The sequence below is a fragment of the Pelodiscus sinensis genome, chromosome 7, assembly GCF_052426305.1.
Source record: "Pelodiscus sinensis isolate ZL-2025 chromosome 7, ASM5242630v1, whole genome shotgun sequence".
NCBI lineage: Eukaryota > Metazoa > Chordata > Testudines > Trionychidae > Pelodiscus > Pelodiscus sinensis.
In genome coordinates, this window is record NC_143058.1 from 22565127 (window position 1) to 22589474 (window position 24348).

At 40.0% G+C, this 24348-nt stretch overlaps 1 protein-coding gene across 1 annotated transcript in view; it reads right to left on the bottom strand.

Annotated features, from left to right (window-relative positions):
* The window catches only part of LRP1B (LDL receptor related protein 1B), a 1362068-nt gene that overhangs the window by 497588 nt on the left and 840132 nt on the right, over window positions 1–24348 (bottom strand). Inside the window, exons 19-21 of the mRNA XM_089779714.1 lie at window positions 18474–18554; window positions 17339–17506; window positions 6557–6739 (exon numbers count right to left, since the gene is read on the bottom strand). Coding sequence (XP_089635840.1) covers window positions 6557–6739; window positions 17339–17506; window positions 18474–18554 — 432 coding nt within the window. The remainder of the gene's footprint in view (window positions 1–6556; window positions 6740–17338; window positions 17507–18473; window positions 18555–24348) is intronic.

Sequence of the window (24348 nt, forward strand, 5' to 3'; positions counted from 1 at the left end):
CCACATTTTCCACGTGTGTATCACTTCCCTCACATAAGCCATTGAACAAAAAATATTATTCTAGAATCTCTGGGTCCTTGTTGAAATTCTCACTGCTGATATAGCTTTCATTTTGGATTAGGAATACGTCAGAATGCAAAAGGCAGCAAGTTTTAGATTCCCTCTATTTTAATAAAATATCCTATTGTAATAAAAAGAAACCCAGGTTTTATTTATTTTACATAGTTGTATTCATTATTCAAATAATAATTTTAATACAAATTTTAATTATTCTGTTGAGATTACATTAATAACTTTTAAAATGCATTTATTCATTTAAGGCCTGATTTCTATACATGGTTCAAAAAGTAAATGGATGTAAATTTGAACACATTTCAAAGAAAAATCTAAGTGTGTTTACATATCAGTCTAAATCCCTGTTCAACATTATGCTGCAGCTTCAGATAAAATATAATCTAGTATGCAAAGTTAAAAATGCTTCTGAATGGGGTTATATCTGAACAGATTAGGACAATACCTCAGAATGAAGTTACATACATCTCAAAGACCACATATTAAAATGCTAATTAAAATGTCTATTTTCTAACTACCTCTGGATTTATCATTTGCTTTAATGATATATTGTACTCCCAAATTAAGAAAACATACAATAGTTGTTTTTTAAATTAATTCCATAAATCTGGATACAAAGGTGACTTACTTCTTTAATTGGGCTGTCCCTGAGGAAAAGGCTCTAGACCTGTTTCTATTTCAAGTATACTTGCTATAGTTTCATTTTCTGTGCCATTGTCAATCTAATTTCCTTATTCTAGTATAAGAAATTAGCATTTAGTTATTCAGAAGGGAAATGCAAGCAAAATCATGGACTGTGAACTAAAATTACATTTAAATGTTTACTCTTATGCACACTCACACAACACATTCATCTATTTAATACACTTCCTGTTTATGTAATCTTGAAAGCCATTAATTTTACACCATGACTAAAAATAAGACAAGGAAAGTATATGAGTGCTTTCTCCTGGCAAGAGTCAGCTGCACCACCAAAAAAAGAGTATGTTTTATTATTTGTAGTATTTCAGAACTAATGGTAGAGTCATCCTTCAAACACCCTTCTAAATTCCCTAGCGGCTATCCATGCATTGGAATCAAGCTATTTAGGAATCTATTACTTCCCTCAGGAAAATTTTTGGAGATTCCTCAGAACTATGAATAATCCAATGAAAACGTCTGAACTGCCTCTTCATTGTTTGCTTGTTTGAAGAGTTTCCAGTCATATTAGTATGATTAGGCATTGTTCAGAAATATTACAGTAAAGCATCTATTTTTAGAGTGTATAATTTGGTCAGAAGAATTTTTCCAGGATAAAATATGATGGAAAAGGAGCCACATTTCTTCATGTTTTTCTATGTGACACACTATCCATATGCAGTAATTTATATTTCACACACACATACATATATAAAAATATAAAATTTGGAAATTAACAGTCCATGCTCATGAAATACCATGAGTTCTATAAAATACTGAAAGTACATATTGTGCAGAGTTGAGCCATAGAAACAGCTCCAAGCTACAACTGAATCCTGTTAAATTCTAAAATAAAGGACAGAAAAGTCATATTAAAATGTTCCCTTAATTCTTAAAAAGTAGTAGCAAAGATTTTTTTTAAATAACAATTACATTTAGGACTAACTTTGGAGATTCCTTTTAGAAAAAAAAATACCATAGGAGAGGAAGCGAAAAAGTTCAATATCTTTTCTCTATTAGACATCTAAGCCACTTGTAACTGAATTGGTTGTATTGAACGGTCTAGGCACCCCATTTAGTGCAGTCACATTAGACAGACTAAATCAGTTTAAAGTTGTAACTGTGCACAGCAGAACAGCACTAAATTCTTCAGTCACAATGCTCTGTCCCACAATTCTTCAGCTCTTTGAAGCAGTTCATTTTAAGAGATTCAGTAAGGCCATCAGTGTGCTGTGGGACAGTAGTGAGAAGACTATTTGAACTGGTTCACCTTGTCTACGTCCTTGTAGCCAGACAGGAACCCCCCTTGTAACATCCATTTTTGCTTGCCTGGAGCATGCAGGGCACACAGAGCAGAAGGCCCAGGCTGTGTGACCGTAAATGACTGTAAACAGATACGCCAATTGCTGACCAAGAGGCTGCCAAGGAGTGTTCTTAACCTAACCCATATTGATACAAACACACAGCCGTCCGCGGGGGAAGAAATTTCTTGCCCAGTAAAAAAATGTTTAGTACTTACAATTTAGTTATTTTTCTTGCAAGTGTAAATTAACTTAAAACTTGCTTGTAAGAACTGGCGCACAAAACGGACCAGTACAATTCAGCATCTTAAATAAAAAAGAGAATACGGGCCCCCAGGGGTATATAGATGGGCGTCATTAAACTAGGTAAGATTTAACAGGTAAGCTTGCTGAAAACGTAATGGATGTGTCTAGACTGGCAAGTTTTTCCACAAAAGCAGCTGCTTTTGCAGCAAAACTTGCCAGCTGTCTTCACTGGCTGCTTGAATTTCTGCAAAAACACTGACTTCCTATGTCTGAAATCAGTCCTTCTTGCGGAAATACTATGCTGCTCCCATTCGGGCAAAAGTCCTTTTGCGCAAAGCTTTTGCGCAAAAGGGCCAGTGTAAACAGCTCAGATTTGTTTTGTGCAAAAAAGCCCCGATTGCAAAAATGGCGATCGGGGCTTTTTTGTGGAAAAGCGAGTCTAGATTGGCACGGACGCTTTTCCGCAAAAAGTGCTTTTGAGGAAAAGCGTCAGTGTCAATCTAGATGCTCTTTTCCGCAAATGCTTTTAACGGAAAACTATTCCATTAAAAGCATTTGCGGAAAATCATGCCAGTCTAGACATAGCCAATTTGTATGTGATTATTAGAACGTTTGTGAACTTTTTTGCAGGCCACATGGGATATTTCTGTGTGTGAATGCAAAATCTTCTACATACATCCTAGGGAATTTAATCAGTTTAATTTCTTCACTGTAGGCCTAGCCTATGAGATTAAATGGCATAAATGTATCAATGGTATCATTTTCCTTTGCACCTACAATATGAATCAAATTTATATTTCTAAGTGAAATATAAAAATTAACCTCAGATCAGCCATAGATAACATTGGATTTCATGAAATACCGGTAATTACAAAACTACTCGTCTGTTGGCATCTTATATTCATGATGGCTTGAAAGCTTCTCTTATTCCATGTGCACAGTGCTCCTGAGATCAGAAAAAAAATAGTACCTTATTCCAGACTAATAATTTAAGATGTGGATTTAAAAAACAGGCACCAGGGGAAAAAAAGAGCCACTCAAAAAGAGATTTCTGATTAAAAAGTGTTCATGCATTTATAGCATACTAGATTTAACTGGGGTCACTTGGGTCCTTATCCAGTGCATGTCTCCCAAGTGGGACAGGAGGTTTCATCTTTCCCCCTGTGTTCCCAGGAGAGAGTGAGGAATACAGCAAACTGTATACTCTCCGCTCACCCCCTGATGAAGGGGATCAGTGAGCAATATTCCTGCATGAATTGAAGGGGTGTGCACAGGATATGGGAGGCTTGGGGTGGAGGCAGTCCCAGATGAGGAGGATGAGCCCCCAACCAGCCCCTTTCATTTGCCTGGGGATTCTGCCTCTTTTCCATATAATTTCAATGGAAGCAATCTCATTCCAGGCACATCCATTTTCCTGGCAAAACCACATCTTTACCTTGCTTTAAGTTACGGTAAGAAGAAGCAAATTTGTGGTCCTAGCTCTTACAATTTAGGAGGAGTTCTTGAACAAACAGACAGACAGACAGACAGACAGATTGACAGAAACACAAAGTCTCTCAAATACATAGTAGATGAATCATAGAATCATAGAATCATAGAATAATAGGACTGGAAGGGACCTCGAGAGGTCATCGAGTCCAGCCCCCCGCCCTCAAGGCAGGACCAAGCTCCGTCTACACCATCCCTGACAGTTGTCTATCTAACCTGTTCTTAAATATCTCCAGAGAGGGAGATTCCACCACCTCCCTTGGCAATTTATTCCAATATTTGACCACCCTGACAGTTAGGAATTTTTTCCTAATGTCCAATCTAAACCTCCCCTGCTGCACTTTAAGCCCATTACTCATTGTCCTGTCCTCAGAAACCAAGAGGAACATATTTTCTCCTTCCTCCTTGTGACACCCTTTTAGATATTTGAAAACCGCTATCATGTCCCCCCTTAATCTTCTTTTTTCCAAACTAAACAAGCCCAGTTCATGAAGCCTGGCTTCATAGGTCATGTTCTCTAAACCTTTAATCATTCTTGTCGCTCTTCTCTGTACCCTTTCCAATTTCTCCACATCTTTCTTGAAATGTGGTGCCCAGAACTGGACACAGTATTCCAGCTGAGGCCTAACTAGTGCAGAGTAGAGCGGCAGAATGACTTCACGAGTTTTGCTTACAACACACCTGTTGATACAACCTAGAATCATATTTGCTTTTTTTGCAACAGCATCACACTGTTGACTCATATTCAACTTGTGTTCCACTATGACCCCTAGATCCCTTTCCGCCATGCTCCTTCCTAGACAGTCGCTTCCCATCTTGTATGTATGGAACTGATTGTTCCTTCCTAAGTGGAGCACTTTGCATTTCTCTTTATTAAACCTCATCCTGTTTACCTCTGACCATTTCTCTAACTTGCTAAGGTCATTTTGAATTATGTCCCTATCCTCCAAAGATGTTGCAACCCCACCCAGTTTGGTATCATCTGCAAACTTAATAAGCGTACTCTCTATCCCAATATCTACATCATTGATGAAGATATTGAACAGTACGGGTCCCAAAACAGACCCTTGCGGAACTCCACTTGTTATCCCTTTCCAGCAGGATTTAGAACCTGAATACTACCTGTAACTATCATTGCAACTATCACAGCTAACTCCCATACAAATCATGCCTGTATTGTCCCCTTTCCTGCCTAAAGTTTCCTGCCCCTCCAAAAAAGCCTTCGCTCCATGAGATCTTTTTAACCCCTGCTTTAACACCTATCTCTCATTGTTCTGTTTTTCCACTCTCCACTTCCTCAGTCCCATGCAGGGAAATTTGCTCATGCTTGTTTGCTAACTCTGGAACTATTCTGAGCATACATCAGGGCACAGCTGTTAAATTTAATAACTCTTCCTTGTACCTAGATGGATGGTAACTGTGCTAAAGGCAATCTTAGCAAATAGTGAATTCCAAATTCACGGAGACATTCAGAATATACAGCATTTATATTAATTTTATTCCATACATATCAACTAGAATTCTCAAGTTGTAAAGATAAGGGTCTCCAAATAATCAGTTACATCATACCCACAAATTAAAAAATGTAAAGACACTGTAAATTATAACTTCTCTTATTGTTTAAAGTGCCTTCTTTTAAAATGGAAGTGCCTGCCTGCAATGGGGCTCAAAAGCCATTTATAGCTATGTCTGCCTTCAGCATTGTATGTAGCATGTTTAATTGTGGCCAGTAGGCATGTTTAAGACATTCTGCATCTCTCAACATCCCAGGGCCATGTAGTTCCAAAATATTTTTTGCTCACGGCAGTGGCAGACTTTCATTTTTATCTTTTATTTAGGATGTTTAATTGACAGCAATAGAACTAAGAAAATATCTCAATTAAACCATTCACTGTACTATGGGAAAAGATACTGAAACCTGTAGTCAGTCTTTGGGTTTTTTTTAATGAAACTGTGGACTGTGTTATTCCAAGTCTCCCATTCCCAACATAACCAAAAAACTCTGTGCCTTGTAATAAGCATATATTCCACTAAATCATAGTCCATTATTCTCTGCCAATTCAATCGATATCAGAGATCAGTACCCGGAAGACTACAGTTAAAACAGACTAGCAGATTTAGTTTAAAAAAACACTCTGGAATGAAAACAGAGATTAAGGATCACCACAAATGAATGTAAATGCTAGAAACCTGCTGAGTAATGCAAAGTGTGCAGGCACTTCCCCTGACAGGAGCACTGGGAGGCATCTTCCCTCTGAGATATCCCTGAAAGCACAATTCCTCTGCTCTTGATAGGGCTGAGGGCAGTAGGTTACTACAGCCCCTAACAGTATGAAGTAGTAACCCTCCCTGAATGTCTAGCCAGCAGTGCTGGAAGCAAGAAGAGTGATAAATTGGTGAACAACTGCTCTGACACTCTGCAACCACTCACTTAAAAGAAAGACTACTTTTGGCACAGCCCCTATCTCTCTCCACAGTGCACACAGCATCATTATCTAGGTAGCACTAATGCAGCCATTCAAGGAAGTGTGGTGAGGCCTTTAATAGAACTACACACATAGATAAGCACCAGAATGTCTCTGTGAGATTGAGGCTTTTCTGTGTACACTGTAAGTTCTTCAGTATAGAGACAGTGTATTCCTGTTATTTATGTCTTATATAGCATATAGCACATTGTGGACACAAATCTCATACAAATGATGAAAAAAGTTGTATTTTAAACAGCACTGAGAAATTAAATACTTGAATCAGAGCAAAATATAATAATGTACCCGTATTCTTGCAGGAAAATTTGGTTCTCTCATCACATGAACGTATAGTTCCATTACAATGCTTTTCGTCACTGCCATCTTCACAGTCCTTTTCTCCATCACAGCGCCACAATACAGGAACACAATTCCCATCAGGGTTACACTGAAATTCTCTCTCATCACATCCTCCAGGAGAGGGCGTTTCTTAGATAAAACAATCAAGAGACAGAATTAATTCTTTTGAATAACTTTTTTACAATGCTTGTTCTACATACATAACTAGGTATATATGGAGAAACTAATTTATATAAACCCAGCCATGTAGATGTCTCACTTTCTTAGCAAAATTTGAATATTTGTGCCAAATAACAGGAACAGAGAGTGTTTCTTTTTTTAACTGAAACAAACATCTCTATCACAACTTATACCTAAAGAAAAAATAAAACATATTGTCAGAGAAAGAAATACTGAGTGCATAAATAATCAGTAATTTATTTTAATTTAAATCACATATGTTATGAGCATTGACCACAAGTTTGTAAAATGAATCTGTAGTGATCATGAATTTTAGAGCTTTGATTGATCCTTTCATTTCTAAGTTGTTTTATCCAACCGTAAATGGTTAAAGAAATCAGTTTTATAGGGGGATGGAAGCAAAAATATTCAGATGCATCTAATGATTTGGGATGATTTCATTTTTGGACACCCAACACAAAAACTCCACCCAAAAAACTACTTTCTTTTGAAAATTTTGGATGAACTGCTGAATAAAAATATGGAAATTGTTCAATTAGAGAAATATGAAACCTTGAATTCAGAGCCCAAGAAGAAATCACATTTAAATGGATTTAAATTTAATAAGAAAGTTTTCAGGAATTTATTTTCAATTCATTTTCAGAAGAATGGGCCAGATCTCCAGTCATAGTTAAGTCCCCTATGCATGGCTAAAATAGTATAAAGGTAATTAAAAGCTGCCTTAATGAGGAAGATGAGAAATTTTTTTGTAGCACAATGAAACCCTCAGCTGACAAGGCAACATATCTAGTTTTATATCATTCACTTGTAATCCTACATTGGGCCAGTAGATGTTCTGCAACATGAAAAAAAGCTGAAGCGATGGAAACAATGTGATCTAACAGCACTGGACAAGCAGAATGGTCCCTCAGCACTGTTTCCAGCTGGCATAAGGTAGAACAGCCATGCAACTGCTCTAACATGTACTAGGGGCCAGTTCAGCTTTCAGCTGCCTCCAAGGATTTTGAAGGTACAAAAGGTAACAGCCATCTTGGCCTTTTCCCACTTAACTATGCTGAACATGATCTCAGTTCAGCTAAGGATTCAGTCCTGTATGTAGTGAAGCATTGTAATTATGTGATAAGACTTTATTTGGATTAGCCACATGCTTAACATTAAGCATATGTGAGTTTCCAAGATTGGAGCCTTATTTTGCATTTTGGACTCCTCACCCTATAACTCTGCTAACCTAATCTTCACCACCAATACTATTTCTAGTATTCCAAACCTCTGAACAGTACATTTTAAAATCATGCCTTGGAAAGTTCTCCTTTATGTTGAAGAGTATAATTTTAACAATTTTTACCAACATTAGTCCATGACCATAGTCAATTTTATTAAACATTTATTTTCCTTGTTTTGGACATAGTAAAAGACCTGGATTTCTTTTTATTATAGGAGATTCTTGGTTTTGATTAATCTCTTTCTTTAATGTATCTCTCTGTCCTACAACTGACAAAAAAGCTGATGCAGTGAAGCAATTTGTTCATTTTGTTTAAACACTGAAGAGACTTCAAGGCTACCTAAGCATGTTCTACCAATTTTATTTAGTAATTAATAACAATAACAACTCTGCTGATGCAGGGTCCTCCCAACTGAATTGTTCTCAGGCGACTTTGAAGTTTTATACTGTTATTCCATGATGTTACTTTGAGGCAATTTCAGGCTTTCTTCACTCACATTAATATGGAAATAATGGTTGGTGGTTCACAGCAAAACACCAGGAACACAACTCACATAAAAGTATGTTTAAGCACAGAACCATGTACTAGGAGCTCCTGTTCGCAGTCCTAAGACAAAAGATATTGCCAACACATTTGAAAAAGATATACAGGAATCTTCACCTTATATAATATTAATATTTTCCACAAACAACTAGGCTGTGTCTACATTGGCACCCTTTTCCGGAAAAGGGGTGCTAATGAGACAAGTCGGAATTGCAAATGCCGTGGGGGATTTAAATATCCCCCGTGGCATTTGCATTAACATGGCTGCTGCTTTTTTCCGGCTCGGGGCTTTGCCGGAGAAAAGTGCCAGTCTAGACGGGATCTTTCGGAAAATAAAGCCTTTTCTGGAAGATCCCTTATTCCTGATTTTAACACAGCCCTAAAGTTTTAAAATTATTCTCCATGTTTTTGTGAGTTTAGAACAAAGAAGCAGGACAAAGTTCAAACTTCTGGTGTGTGCTTGTTTGTGTCATTTTTTTCCCACACAACACACAGTCAACCTGTAGAATGCATTGCCAGAGGATGTTGTGAAGACCAAAAAGCATAATAGGGTTAAAAAAGGAATTAGATAATTTCCCGTGGGATAGGTCAATTGATGACTATTAGGCTGTGTCCAGACTAAGGGGTTTTTTCGGGAAAAGTAGCCTTTTTCCGAAAAAACTTCCCCTGCGTCCAGACTCAAGCCGCGTTCTTTCAAAATTAAATCGAAAGAACGCGGCTTTTCTTTCGATGGCGGTAAACCTCATTTCACGAGGAAGAACGCCTTCTTTCGAAAGTTCCTCTTTCGAAAGAAGGCGTTCTTCAATGTAAATAGGGCTTCTTCGAAAGAGAGCATCCAGACTCACTGGATGCTTTCTTTCGAAAAAGCAAGCCGCTTTTTCAAAAGTTCAACGTGCAGTCTAGACGCTCTCTTTCGAAAGAGGCTCTTTCGAAAGTATCTTTCGAAAGCGCCTCTTTTGAAAGAGGCTTGCAGTCTAGACATAGCCTTAGGTAAGATGGTCAGTGATGCAACTCCATGATCAGGGTTGCTTCTGTCTGCCAGAAGGTGGGAGTGAACGAAAAGTCACTCAGTATTTGCCTATTCTGTTCCTTTCTTCTGAAGCAGCTGGCACTAGCTACCATCAAAAAAGAGCATCCTGGGCTACTTGGAACATTTGTCTCACCCAGTCTGGATATTCTGATGTTCTAATGGACTGGAAACTCTAAAGTAATGCTTCTACTACTGTCATACACTATGTAAAAACATGTGGGTAAGCCAAGAGACCAAATAATAAGAGTACCATGAACTGAGAAGGGTAATTGCTGACAGTGAGATTCTGAATTTTTCTGGTGTTCTGATGAATCACATGAAAGAAGGTTGAAGCAAAATGCAGGACAATGTAGCACTTTAAAGACTAACAAGATGGTTTATTAGATGATGAGCTTTCGTGGGCCAGAAGGTGTGCTTTATGCTGAGAGGACCGTAGCAGTCACATAGCTCCAGGGAAAGAACAATGGAAGTTAGAGAAATTGCCAAGAATTTTGTTTTTGTGAATTGGGGAAGGAAGTAGTTTAAGTGTCTTATATGGAAAAGAGGCTAGAGACTGCCTTGTGCCTTCAGGATCAGGCAGTATTGTGAGTAAATCCTCTCTTTTGCTAAACAAAGAAGAGACTTTCTCTATAGCTCCTATAAGAAGGAACAATTGTATTAACAACACTGTACTGGGAAGAGAGACAGTGAAGGAAACCCATTTACACCATGCTGAAAAGCAACTAAGCTATTGTGGTGTGGGTCCAGGCACACTGGAAATGGGTCAGATAATCTGTAAAAATTAGGAAAGAATCATACAGCACTACCAGAACTGGAAGCACGTTCTCCAACAGCCCATCAAAATGAGCTCTTGGACGATATCACCTGCCTAGATGAGTTGACAGCTGCCAAAGAAGAGGATGATGGTGGATATATCTCTTGTCATCTTTGCTCCTTCTCCTGAATAGATTTTGGACTCAGGAGGAAAATCCCATTTCACTGATGTACATTTTTAGGGTTTTCAAACTTGCTCTAGAGACTTTGAGTCTATGAAGAGTCTAATCCATTTTCTGTGAAGAGTGATGGCCCTTCACAAGGTAAATCCTGAACTGTCTCTTGCACAGAGGGACTGGTCCAGTTCCTGCTCCTCTTATGGCTGATCATGAGAGGAATCCCAAATCTATTTGGCACCAGACTCACTATTGATATTAGGATGCTTTCAGTGTCAATGCTCCTGATAGCCAATAGATGAGGTGGCCATGGGGCACTCTCAGGCTACATCTCGACTGCAGCCTTTTTCCACAAAAGCGTATGCAAAAGAAATGTGGAGTAGAATATCTCCGTGCTTCATTTACATAATTAATTAGCAGCCATTTTTGCACAAGAGGCTTTTGCGCAAAAAGGAGCTGTGTAGACATCTCTTTTGCGCAAAAACCCCCTCTTGCGCAAGAGATGTTCTTCCTGAAAAAATGAGGAAGAACGGCTCTTGCGCAAGAGGGGGGTTTTGCGCAAAAAGGAGCCATCTACACAGCTCCTTTTTGTACAAAAGCCTCTTGCGCAAAAACGGCTGCTAATTAATTATGCAAATGAAGCACAGCAATATTCTACTCCACACTTCATTTACATATGCTTTTGTGGAAAAAGGCTGCAGTCTAGACTTAGCCTCAGAGAAGGTAAAGTCTCACAGGTTCCAAAAGAGACACTTACATGGTCCTAGCCCCAACGGTGCATAGCTCAAGAGTCTCTTCTATAAAACCCTTGCCAGAATGGAGACTGACACCGGGGCAGAAAGGTGACATCATACTGATGATGGGACCACCTAGGTAACAATATATAAAATCCTCCTTCGGATGCTAATGACAATGATGCCTTTTCTGTTGCCCATGCCTGTGCTGTTATCAGTGAAGAGGGTCCAGACTTTGAAGACAAGGGAGCAACAGCTCACCTGTGGCTTTCTCCTTAATGGTACAGTTTTAATTATCCTGATGGCCAAATACAATTGAACTGCCAGGCACAAAGATGAAGGTTCTGAAGGGGATACCTTGGTGCTGGTGCCTGTGAAGTCTCTTGAATTACCAGTGACTCTGGCATTAAGAGGTTTAACAGTTCTCTCAGCACCTCAACTACCTAAAGAATAGATATAACCTATTGGAGATCTGCTCTGGGAAATACTGCTTCTTTGAAAGTCTTATGTGCAGCTTCTTTGAAAGTCTTACGTGCTTGTTATCTCTGTGTCTTTTGCCAATCCTGGCAAAGACTTAGACATCTGTTGCCTTTTTTGGTTCCAGACATTGATCAGCATCTTGGTATCAGTACCACTGGTGGTGCCCAACTGATAATTGACAAGCACTTGGTACATGAACAAAGTGGGCAGCTCAGATAGATTGCATAGCTGCAATACAAGCTGCAGATATTTTAGTCTGGCTGACCTATCTCTTCTGGAATGGGTCACAGGGAAGCCTCCACCAGCACTTAAGATATCTGGGATGAGGGTCACTATTGGGCAATGGTCACTATTAATCTATGGCATAGTTTTCTCATCAGCCCTTTTTTCCTGCTCCTTGAAAGATTCATCCTGAGGTGGACACTGATATGGAAGGACAGGAGGAGCAAGTGATTGCTGCATCTGGCACTACCCAAGGGTCTTGCTGTATGCTCTGGAGAATTGATTATAATTAGTAGTCCATTGGTCCCAATATGGCCATTCAGGAGAGGTCATTAAGAAAAACCAGTACTCAAGACTGGTCACACCAGGAAGAAGATGTAGTGCCTGGAGTCTGCCTGTTCACTGGAATTATCAGAGTGCCAGGAGAGGAAGCTGTGGCTTGGTAATCAAGCAACCTAAGAACAAGTTGGCACAGGAGAATAATGCAATACCAGTGACAGATGAGGATCCCCCACCAAGGTTCTTTCCATAGCTCTTAACAGAGGGACTTGGATTCATCTATGAGGGTATGTCTACACTACCCCGCTAGTTCGAACTAGCGGGGTAATGTAGGCATACCGCACTTGCAAATGAAGCCCGGGATTTGAATTTCCCGGGCTTCATTTGCATAAGCGGGGAGCCGCCATTTTTAAATCCCCGCTGCTTCGAACCCCGTGCAGCGCGGCTACACGGGGCTCGAACTAGGTAGTTCGGACTAGGTTCCTATTCCAAACTACCGTTACTCCTCGTGAAATGAGGTGTACCGGTAGTTCGGAATAGGCACCCTAGTCCGAACTACCTAGTTCGAGCCCCGTGTAGCCGCGCTGCACGGGGTTCGAAGCAGCGGGGATTTAAAAATGGCGGCTCCCCGCTTATGCAAATGAAGCCCGGGAAATTCAAATCCCGGGCTTCATTTGCAAGTGCGGTATGCCTACATTACCCTCCTAGTTCGAACTAGGAGGGTAGTGTAGACATACCCTGACAGAGGTAAGTAACCTGTAGTACACAAGCCACATGCAATCCATGTCACAGGCTACAAAACATTTTGCTCACATTGACCATCCGCTGGCACCATCCCCCATACCTCCCAGTGACCATGGTTCTCTGTCCTCAGCCAATAGGAGCTATGGGAAGCAGTGGCCAACACATCTCTGAGTTCTCTTCACTTTCAGGTACCACTTCCCACAGCTCCTATTGGCTGGGAACAGAGAACTCCACCACTGGGATGGTCAATGTCAGCAAAATATATCACAGCTTGCAATCAGATTACCCTGGTGGGCCACCTGTGGTCTTTGGACTGCAAGTGGCCCACAACTTATCTAAGTCAAACAAGTTTCTGAATTTAAATGCCTGTGGTACCTTACAAAGCCTTGCAGGAACAATGCAATGAGAAGTGGTAGCTCCAAAAATGACCTTGGCTTCATTGGCACCAGACTGTTTGTATGTCAGCTTAGATACTTCAGACAGAATGGCAGAAGCTTCTCCTATACTGAATCCTTAGTATGCTGTGTTTGGATGTTATGGGGGAGCGGAGGTTTCAGCACAGAGCAACACTAGATATCATGAAATTTAAAAAGTACCTGAAGCCTTGGATGAGAAGGGGCCTTTTGTATCAGGAAAGCTTGAAGCCTCAGTGATATATTTTCTGAGATGTGAGGACTCCAGAGCAGCAGGTCTCTGAGGTGACATTGGCTTATAGGCACTGATTTGTCTTTAAGAAGATCTACAACTACTCTTTCTAGAAGCCTTGATGCCATTCCCCATGGCTCTACTCTACATAGGTCTACTCAATGAGTGGTCTTCAGAGGTCAGTGGCAAATTCTGGTCAATAGAATACCACTGTGTGGAGGTTACCTGGGCTAGGGACTGAGGAAGTTGAAAGGCAGTCCATCATGAGAAACCTATGCTTTATCTTCCCATTATTTCTAGATCTATTTTAAAACGTGAACAAATTTTATACTTAGATGGGAAATGGATCTCTAAGTTGCAGACACAGTGAAAATGGCTGTCACTACCTAGCATAGGATCCCGGCAAATGAGGCAGCATCTAAATGTAGCAATTTTAGGCATAATCCTAGGATTGATTCCCTAAAAAGGAGAAGCCCCAGAGATGGGGGATGCAGGAGAGGAGGAAGAACAAGAGTCTCCCAAAAATACCTCTCTCCAAAATAACCCTTCTAAAATGAAAAGAGCTAAAAGATTAACTAATAACCTGAAAATAACAACCGTGAAACTAATAAAGCTATTCCCTAAAGGTAAATAAAAGTAAAAAATGGGCATCATCTCAGGCAAAGACAGGTTTATGAGGACCTGGGGGCAAATCATCAGACTCTGTGCTATATACCCTCAGTATAGGTGGCAAGCACAGCTAAGGATAAGGTGAGAACAAAGCAGGCAGGGATGCAGAAAACCCACAAAGGCACATGAAGCACATGTGCACCGAAAAGGGAGCATTCATAAGTATATTACCTGAAGAAATGCAAGTTCTTTTTAAACAATTCACTGTTTTGATAATTAAATATTGATTTAATAAAGATGAAGGAATCGGTTTTAAAGAAAATGTATATGTATAATTTTCTGTTTTAATTTTAAGAAGAGGTCGTGATGCACAGGATTAAAAATTTTCACAACCATATAAGGGAGTTTTCCAAATGAGAAATGCATTTGCAATTTTGATTAAAAATGCCATTGAATTATAAGAGTTGGGAATACACTTGACTATAACTATTTACATTTTTTTTATTTACAAAGCATATGAAAGCATACTGAGTGCATCCAGAGGCATGCTCAAGCATTTCTGCCTTTTCTCATTAAATCTGAGGGCAACTGAATGTTTTCACAGTTCCACAAGGTTCTTACCACTAACTAAAAATTGTCATCTCTGTAAACATTCTTCATAGCTTTGCTCTGTACTAGATTTAGAAAGATAAAATTTATTACATGAGTACAAAGAGGAAAAGTAAATTAAAGTTAATATTATGTCAAAAATAATAAATCCTCATTGCTAAGATTTAATTCCATGATTTGAACCCAACTGATGTGCAAATAAAATTATTCAAAATTCGTTTAAGCAGATGATACAAAATGACAGGGCTATAGCAGCAGAATATTTCTAGCTTTTCATTCCTTAGTATAGCTAAGAAAAAACACATTTGGATTATAAATTGGGGAGCTGTTTAGTGCAATGCTTACTATCACTTTCTTTACAAAGTGGTTTCAGAGTTTCTAATAGAGCATACATATTCTGTTGATTTTCTTTCTTATTGAGCAATATGGCTTTATATCTAACATGTTATGTTTTTCCTACCTTATATTTGCCAATATATAGGTGACAAGGTAAAAAATATAGTTATAGCTCCAGTTTTAACTTCTATAAGTAGAGGGGGCACTGCAGCAAAGCCAACTTTACAATACAATAGTATTTTAATTTATGGGAAAATTATTCAGTCTTTAGACAATGTTACAAATAACAGTATACAATAGCACAATAGAGATAGATTTTGTGACAGCCTTTGTGTTAGAGATCGAATATGTTTCTACAGTACAAGATTCACCACTATAAACCAGAAGAACTCTTTGGTCTGGCAACATACATGGATGTTCCAGGATCAAAGAGTTCTGGCACACTGAAGGGAGTAGGGAGGCCGGGAATCCAGTGCTATGCTGGAGGAGGGGAGGGTTGCAATGCATGGACAGCTGGGCTGCAGGACCCAGGAAGTATGGTGTGCAGTCACCAGGGCCGGGGAGGGGCGGGAGACAGCGTGCAGCTCAGCTGGGCTGCAGGGGCAAGAGCAGGAGTTGGTGTGTGGCTCAGCTGAGCTGTGGGGTAGCCAGGAAGCCCAGTGGGTGGGGAGACAGGGAAGGGAGGCTAGCAGCATAGGGACCAGAAATGACCTCCCCTGATCCAGAAAAATCCCTCATCTGGGACCAGTCAGGTCCAAGGCTGCCAGACCAGGGAAGTCCAACCTGTATTTCCCTGGTTCTATATATTTGAAGGTTTCAGAGTAGTTTGTGATTGGAATATTAAATCTTCATCTGTAATCAAATTAATTTGGAAACTTGCTACATCAAAAGTCACAGCAGAAGGCAGAATGCCAGCAGTAATGACATAATAATAAAATCTCTTTGCTTTAATTTCTATTGAAAAATTATGAAATTCACCATAAGTTCTCTTTTTGTTAAAGTGGTACATAGGAGGAACAAACAAATGACTACCATAAATTGGAAAACACACATGTTATCATAGTAAAGTATTCTGGACAATTAGTTTTTTGTGTGGCAGGTTTTGAATAAGAAACAAATACTAAGAACAAGAAATTATAAAGATTATTCTCTGGTAAAATGTAAATAATTATAGGAGATTTTTATTTAAATATTATATTGAGCTAAACTGTTATGTAAAGTTACTGATAGATATTAAAGTGGTAGCTTAAGCAATGGTGCCTTGTCTAGTGTGTCTTCATCCAAGAAATATATAACTCTATTAAAAGGACAAGAATCATATGTAATGTAATTCAGTGAAGCAAAATTATTGACATTGTGCTAGATTTGTTCCAACACAGGCCACTTTAACTTTAAGCAAACTAGGCAGCTGTCTAGAGAAGCAAATTTGATCTTGCCATTCCTTAGTCAGAAGGTAGATTTTTATTTGCTTGTTTAATTGATTAGCACTATTTTTGTCTCTGTTGTTACTGGTGAAGGATAATTGAGAGATCAAGAGCATCATTCCTTCGTAGAGTTTGGTTTTACTAATAAACTAAAAACCAAAATCACTACAAAATCTTTAACCTACCTGTTTTGACTATCCATTGGGTTTGTCCCCTGAGCTATCCAGGACATACGTCTCCATCCCCTTTATAGCATGTTTCAATCACCACTTTCAGAGGTACATCAGATCTTAAATATAGTGAAAGCTTTGTTATCCGGCACTCTGTTAAGCAGAAAACTTAGTTAGCCAGCATTGCCCCGTCACAATACTGCTGCGTCTTCAGGCACATGTGCCTAATTCCCATCTGTCCAGCTGGCTGTTACGGGGCTTCTGACAGCTGGCACTGCTGGCTGGCATCATCAGCAGGCATCTCCTTCCCCATCAGCCTGCCTTAAGCTACTGGGAGCTGGATCTGCTCGTACGGCATGAGGGCAGAGCAATAAGCTTTGTTATCCAGCACATTGAATTAACCGGCAATCCCACATTTCCCATGAGTGCCAGATAACAAAGCTTTCACTGTACCTGTTTTTCACCATCATTTTTTTACCAAACAAGTTACATTACTTTTACTTTTCCAATAAATAAGTAAATTCATTATTTGTTTAAATCAAATCTTTGTCACAGGTTTAAAATAGCCAACCTTCTTTGGTGCAGTTTGTTTTGGTTTCATCACTGAAGTCTCCGCAATCATTGTCACCATCACAAGCCCAGTGACCTGGGATACATCTGCCACTGGAGCATCTGAACTGATTACTGGAGCATGAGTGAACACAACCCAATTCATCACTCCCATCGCCACAGTCATCATCTGTGGAAATTCAGAGTCAACATAAAAAAAAAGCCAGACTAATTTCAATGGTGCAAAATCTAAATAAAAACCTGACCTTCATGAGAAACATTGATAAATGGATGCAACAATACTTGCATTTACTGTTGTCAAATTTGCATTGTCCTTGAGAAGAAAACAGAGAAGTGATAGGCAGTATGTTAAATTCTATATACTGCGCTCTCAGCTGATTGTATCAGAACTGTATTTGTCACTACACACAATTCCCTATTCTCTTTTGGCTCTAGGAGGTGGCCTCTTTATGCAACTGGGTGTAAAGACTTGTGGTTTGGTAACAGAAGCACTTAGTTTTATTCCCAGCAATTCAAGGATTATACTGATGAATGGGCTGCAGATAAATGGTTTAAGATAATTTAACACAAAAATGAAATTCTAAAGTCAGAATCAGCCTTTCAAAATAACATAAGGCAAATGATTTCATTATATTGTTGGATAAAGAGACACTAATTAATATATCAAAAGGGGTTGAAATGGTCTTCATTATTACTCTACTGTTTTTATTCACTACAATTGTCTGATGATGATTTTTGTAATCTGTGATTGTGATTACCAAGAAAGAGAAACATAAATGCTCGCATACTTGTTCTGTCAAACATACAGTCCTCTGGTTATTTTATTCTAAGGCAGTGCTCTGTTTCTTGTTCTTTTTTAACCAAATATTGTCTCACATTGCATACTATTCTAATATAATTGATGCTCCATGTTAAACTTCAAGAGCAATTCTTATATCTACCATGTTCTCCCAGGTGTGTGGCCTCCATTTCACAACTTTTAATCTTAAATCAGTAGAATAAAGCCATTATACTTATTTTAGGCAGGCTACAAGCTGGATTTGCTGTCAGCCCCAAAAGGATATGAGTATTTTTATCAAAGGAACCCCCAGACCCCTAATTAAATCTGTTTAAAATACTGAACATTTGGTACTTGCCTGAGTCACAGTGCCATTTGCTGCTAACACATCTTCCATTTTTGCATATAAATTGAGTTAGTGGTTCACAGGTTGGGAATTCTGTGAAGGATATGAAGGTATCCAACATGAAATGTGTTAATGACTATACCAGATTTAATTTGTATCCCATTTATTTATAAAGTGTCCTCTCCCTCCAACATGCACATAGGAACAGAAGAATCATTAAATCCCTTATTGAAGTGGCCATTGCTTCAGGAAGATAGCAGACACATAATTTCAACATCATTTTAATGAGTGTCTTCTACTTACTAGAAGGGAAGGCTAGTCATTTGATGAAGGGTAATCAGTAAATGCTGCAATGCTAGCAGAACCGAAGACACAAAGGTATTTTACCAGCTAATCCAGTTTCATTTAAATGATCAACAACAGCAAGCAGCTTCTCTAAATTGTATGCACATGTTTCAAGAGTGCTGCTCTTCCCAAAATACAGAGAAATCAATATATTTAAAAAAAGAGAAGACAAAATTGGACAGGATTTACACAGAAGAGAAACAATCTGAAAATTAAGGCTGTCAAGTGATTAAAAAAATAATCATAATCACACTGTTAAAACAAGAATAGAATACCTCATTTAATTATTTTGATTTTTTTACATTTCAAACAAATTGATTTCAATTATAACACAGAATAAAGAGTGTATAATGTTCACTATATTTTTTATTACGAGTATTTGCACTGTAAAAAAATAAAAGAAATAGTATTTTTCAATTCACCTCATACAAGTATTATAATGCAATCTATTTAACATGAAAATTGAACTTACCAATGTAAAATTATGTACAAGCATGCATTCAAAAATAAAATAAATAAATAAATCAGACCCTGAAAGTCCCCTCTGTCCTACTTCTTTGTCAATCAATGGCTCAGACAAACAAGTTTGTTTATATTTGCAGGAGATACTGCTGCCCACTGCTTGTTTATCATATTACCTAAAAGTGGAAATAGAAATTCTCATGGCATTGCTGTAGCCAGTGTCACAAGATATTTATATGCTAGATGTGCAAAAGATTCATGTGTCCCTTCATGCTTCAACTATCATTCAAGAGGACATATGTCCATACTGATAACAGGATCTCCTCAATAACAATTCAAATCGGTGTGGACCAAGATATGGTCATTTTCATTATCTGATTCAGATGCTTCCACTAGCTGGATTTTCATTATTTTTTGCTGGTTCGGGTTCTGTTGTTCCCACAGTTAACTGTTTAACTGTGTTTGAATCAGTGTAGTCCAGAGGTGGGCAAATACCAGACTGTAAGAAGGATCTATTCTGGCAGGGTTAGCACTGGTGGGTCCCCACTGCTCTATTTACCTGCATGGCCATGGGTACCCAAGATCAAAGCTCCCATTAGCTGAGGAATGTCATTCCTGGCCAATGGGAGCTTCAGGAAACAGTGTCCCTGTCTTCACCACTTTCCACCACTCCCATTGACTGGGAATGGTGATCCAGAGCCAATGGGAACTGTGATTGCTAGTATCTGTGGCTGTACAGGTAAATATAGTGGCGGTGGCCTGCCAGGGGTAGTCCTGGCAATTCATCACCATGTTATTGCCCACTCCTGGTATAATCTGAAAACTTTGGGTGACCACCCAAAAGAGGTAATAGACTGCCTGATGGTTATGGATATAAAGCACCACCACTAACTAAAGGAACAAGTGGCATCTACATCCCTTTCTAGGCTGGAATATTTTGGTATTGTAACCTCTGCCACAATTGTTGCATGCCCCATGTTCACAGACTAAACAGAATATTCACAAAGGTGAACAAGCGCTACCAGCAACACTGAAACTGAACTTACTTTGAACACGTCTCTGCACTTTAGTATCCTGCATCGGATTACTTCACTTCTGCATTGAGCAAGTGCTGGTGCTGCAGCTGCACCTTTGCATTTGGTCCTCTCAGCACCAACCCACACTGATCCTGCAATTCCCCCAGGGACTACTCTGTGAAGAAACTTCTCTAAATCTAATTAATTTGTTAACTTAGTGTGACTTCTGTAATTTTCTGCATACCAGAAACAAAAATTCTAATTCATATATAGTAAAAGATTTGCTATCTGGCATGTTGGGAGATTGGGAGGGGATTCTGGTTAGTCAAATATTCTGCTTAACTAAGAGTTTGGCGTATAGGAGAGGGCTTTGTGCTGAAGCAGAGATGGAGTGTGGGAGGGGATATTATCTCTGTGCTGTGGGTATGGGCTCTGGTTGGGGCCAGAAATGCAGGAGGGGGATCTGGTCTTGGGCATGGAGTTGGGTGTGGGAGAGGGTGAAGGCTCTGGCCAGTGATGAGGGCCAGTGATGAGGGTTGGAGTTTAGGAAGGAGCTGCTGCCCCAAGAGAGCATGTGGGGTTCAGGCTCAGGGAGGGAGTTAGGATGCAGGAGGGAGCTCAGGGTAGGGTGTTGGGGTATTGGAGGGGTTTGAGAATGCTGTATCTGAGCAGTGCTCACTTTGGGGGGTTCTCCGCATGCAGCAATATGTCCTTGCTGTTCCTAGGTGTCAGCATGGCCAGGTAGCTCTGTGCTTCCTCTTCCCTCAGGCACCATACTCAAAGATCCCATTGGTTTTGATTCCCAGGCAATGGGAGCCACTGACCTAGAACTTGGGATGGACAGAGCACACACAGCTCCCATGCCCGTTCTTCTCTCTAGAAGCAGCAGGGACATGTCACCACTTCCAGGAAGCCACACAGAGACAGCTAGGGAGCCTGACGGCCCCGTGCCAACCAGATTATAAAACAGACTTTCAATGAAGGTCAGAAATGCCTGCTGACAGAGCTTTCAGGTTGGTACAGAGCAAGATAACAGCTTTTAATTTAGTACAATACATGAAGTCTTCAGGATTTTCTTGGTTTAAAAAAGTATTATTTTTATATAATACTGATGCATTTTAAATAAACGTATTTCACACACCAACAAATGTTAATTTATGTATGTCACATTTTAATTTTTTTCTTACATCTCTCCAACTGTGGATCATTATTGTCCTAAAATCCTGTTTTATGTATTAGTATTAGTATTCACACTATATTGGAACTATAATAAGAAGACACAATGAATGCAAGAAGCTTCCAAAAGCTTCAGAGGGGTGGCCCAGTCAGTCTATAACCGGAAAAACTTAAAAACAACAAATAGTCTTGTGGCACCTTAAAGACTAACAAAACATGGTATCAGGGCTTTCATGGGCATAACCCACTTACAAGAGGCTTCCAGTAGTCCAGACTGCTATTGCTTATACAATAAACTGTTACTGGAGTAGAGCAGAACTATTGTAACTTATAATATTGCTCTTAAACAGTGTGGACAAAGCTTAGGTTGTTATATTGCTCACAGAGTTTAAACTAGGAAAAAAAGAAGCCCAGCCAATCTTGTAATACAGTTTTAAAAGGGAAAGGAGGTGGTCATCCACATACTGTTTCAAACCTCTTGCAAGGAGAAATCATGAACAGTTGCCACACTTACTCACTGAGCATTAAGTATGTAGCCTGTAGAAAAAGACCATGTCGAAACTCAGTCTTGCAATGTATTGGTTAGAACCTCAGTTATATCATAGACTGGACTTACATCATGGGTATAGGATATTAACACCAAACATGAAAGGGAATTGTTTGTTTCTACCCAAAGGAATATAAGAAAAATGAGCTGAAACATAGAACCTTTGGCAAAACAAGAAATTGTTTTCTGTTTTTCTAAACAGGGTGATCCATCAGATAATGAAACAATTTCCCAATATAGAACTGTGACTTCTGCATTCATTGAAAGCTTAGCCACACAGATAAATTGAGATTGTAGGACATAATCCTGCAATGACAAAGGGGTTCTTTCTTTTTCTAAATACACATAAGCATAATAATATGAAATGTTTTCTTATGACTAATACTGGATTCTTGTTTTAAACACTGAATTTCTGCACTTAGATTTACATCTGTGCTGCTGTGTTTTTTGCAATAGATATGGCTGCTACAGCATTTTAATGCTGATATCTTTTAAGGAAGCTAAGTGAAAGCAGCCAGCTGAAGTAGAATCACAGATGAGGTAACAAAAGATCAGAGGAGGTGAGAGAGCTGCATCAAGTAATCAATGGAACGGGAGATCGGAGAAAGTGTCAAAGGACTGAAAACAAGCAATCGTTTTGCTGGTACAGCACAAGGGGTAGGGTGAAAGGAAAAGAAAAGTAAAATTGCTGATGAGATCACTTTTTTCAATTATTCCTGGAGATTTTTTTTTTATTATTATTTCAAGATGTCTATTTTTCCTCCCTCTGGGACCAGCACTTCTCCACTGAAGTTTGATCTGAGACAAACAAAGATGTGCTAATGGCAGGGGAATTAGTTGTGAATCTGCTTCATGTGTTTTAAGAAAAGATGAGACTGTTTCCAATTTAGCTTTTTACTGAAGTCTTAGATATAAATATTATACAGATCAGATTAACAGAACACATTTGCAAGATGCATTCAGCTTATACATTATATACTGTTTTTTTTCTTTATTCAAATACATATCCTTTAAAAACTGTGTTTTATGATATGCTTCCCTCTGTTTATAAGGCCTAGATAAAGACACCGGAACTAATTAAGGTGAATTGAGGTGAGCTCTTGATATCTCAACATCAAACTCAGGGTATGTCTACACTACCCTGCTAGTTCGAACTAGCGGGGTAATGTATGCATACCGAACGTGCAAATGAAGCCCGGGATCTGAATTTCCCGGGCTTTATTTGCATAAGCCGGACGGCGCCATTTTTAAATGCCGGCTTGTTCGAACCCCGTGCCGCGCGGATACACGCGGCACGGGCTAGATAATTCGAACTAGCTAGCCATTCCGAACTATCTGTACGCCTCGTGGAACGCCTCAGAAGCGCGGGAACCCGCCCGCTGCTGCCGCTTGAGTCCCGGTGCCTGTGGTCTGCTGGGGACCGTCCCCAGCAGACCACAGGCACCGGGACTGAAGCCGCAGCCGCGGGGGGGGGGGTCCCACGCCTCTGAGACTTTGCCAGAGCAAAGCCTCAGAGGTGCGGCACCCCGCTGCCGCTGCTGCTCTGCTACCCATGTCCCTGGTCTGCTGGGGGGGGGGGGCGCGGATAGTGTGCCCCCCCCCCAGCAGACCAGGCTTTTGTTTTGGACCCTGGAGCAGAGCAGCTGGGGCGCTGCGGATTGGTCCTGCAGCACCCGCTCTGGGCACTACTGGACCAACCCGGCAGCACCCCAGCTGCTCTGCCCCAGGTCCTGATTCAGCTGCTGCTGGTCAGTTTCAGCAGTGGCTGAATCAGGACGCCTGGGGCAGAGCAGCTGGGGTGCTGCTGGGTTGGTCCAGTAGCGCCGAGGAGCGGTGCTACTGGAGCAACCCAGCAGCACCCCAGCTGCTCTGCCCCAGGCATCCCCAAGTCAGCCGCTGCTGAAACTGACCAGCACTGACTACAGGAAGCCCGAGGCAGAGTTGCTCTGCCCCAGGCTTCCTGGAATCAGCGCTCATCAGTTTCAGCAGCAGCTGACTTGGGGAAGCTCAGGGTTCTTAAGTTGAATCTGTATGTAAGTCAGAACTGGCGGTCAGTTTCAGCAGCGGCTGAATCTGGACGCCAGTTCCGACTTACATACAGATTCAACTTAAGAACAAACCTACAGTCCCTATCTTGTACGTAACCCGGGGACTGCCTGTATAGAAAAGGAATATCTACTCCTTTAGGAACACCCATTAACCTTATATTAAACATTTTCCTTCTATTTGCCAGGTTTTCCAACTGATTTTTCATTCTGGCAATTTCAGCATATTTTTGTATTGATTTGAGCTTGGGCTTTAGAATCTGTCAATCTCCAATGCCCCGATTCAGTGCACCTTT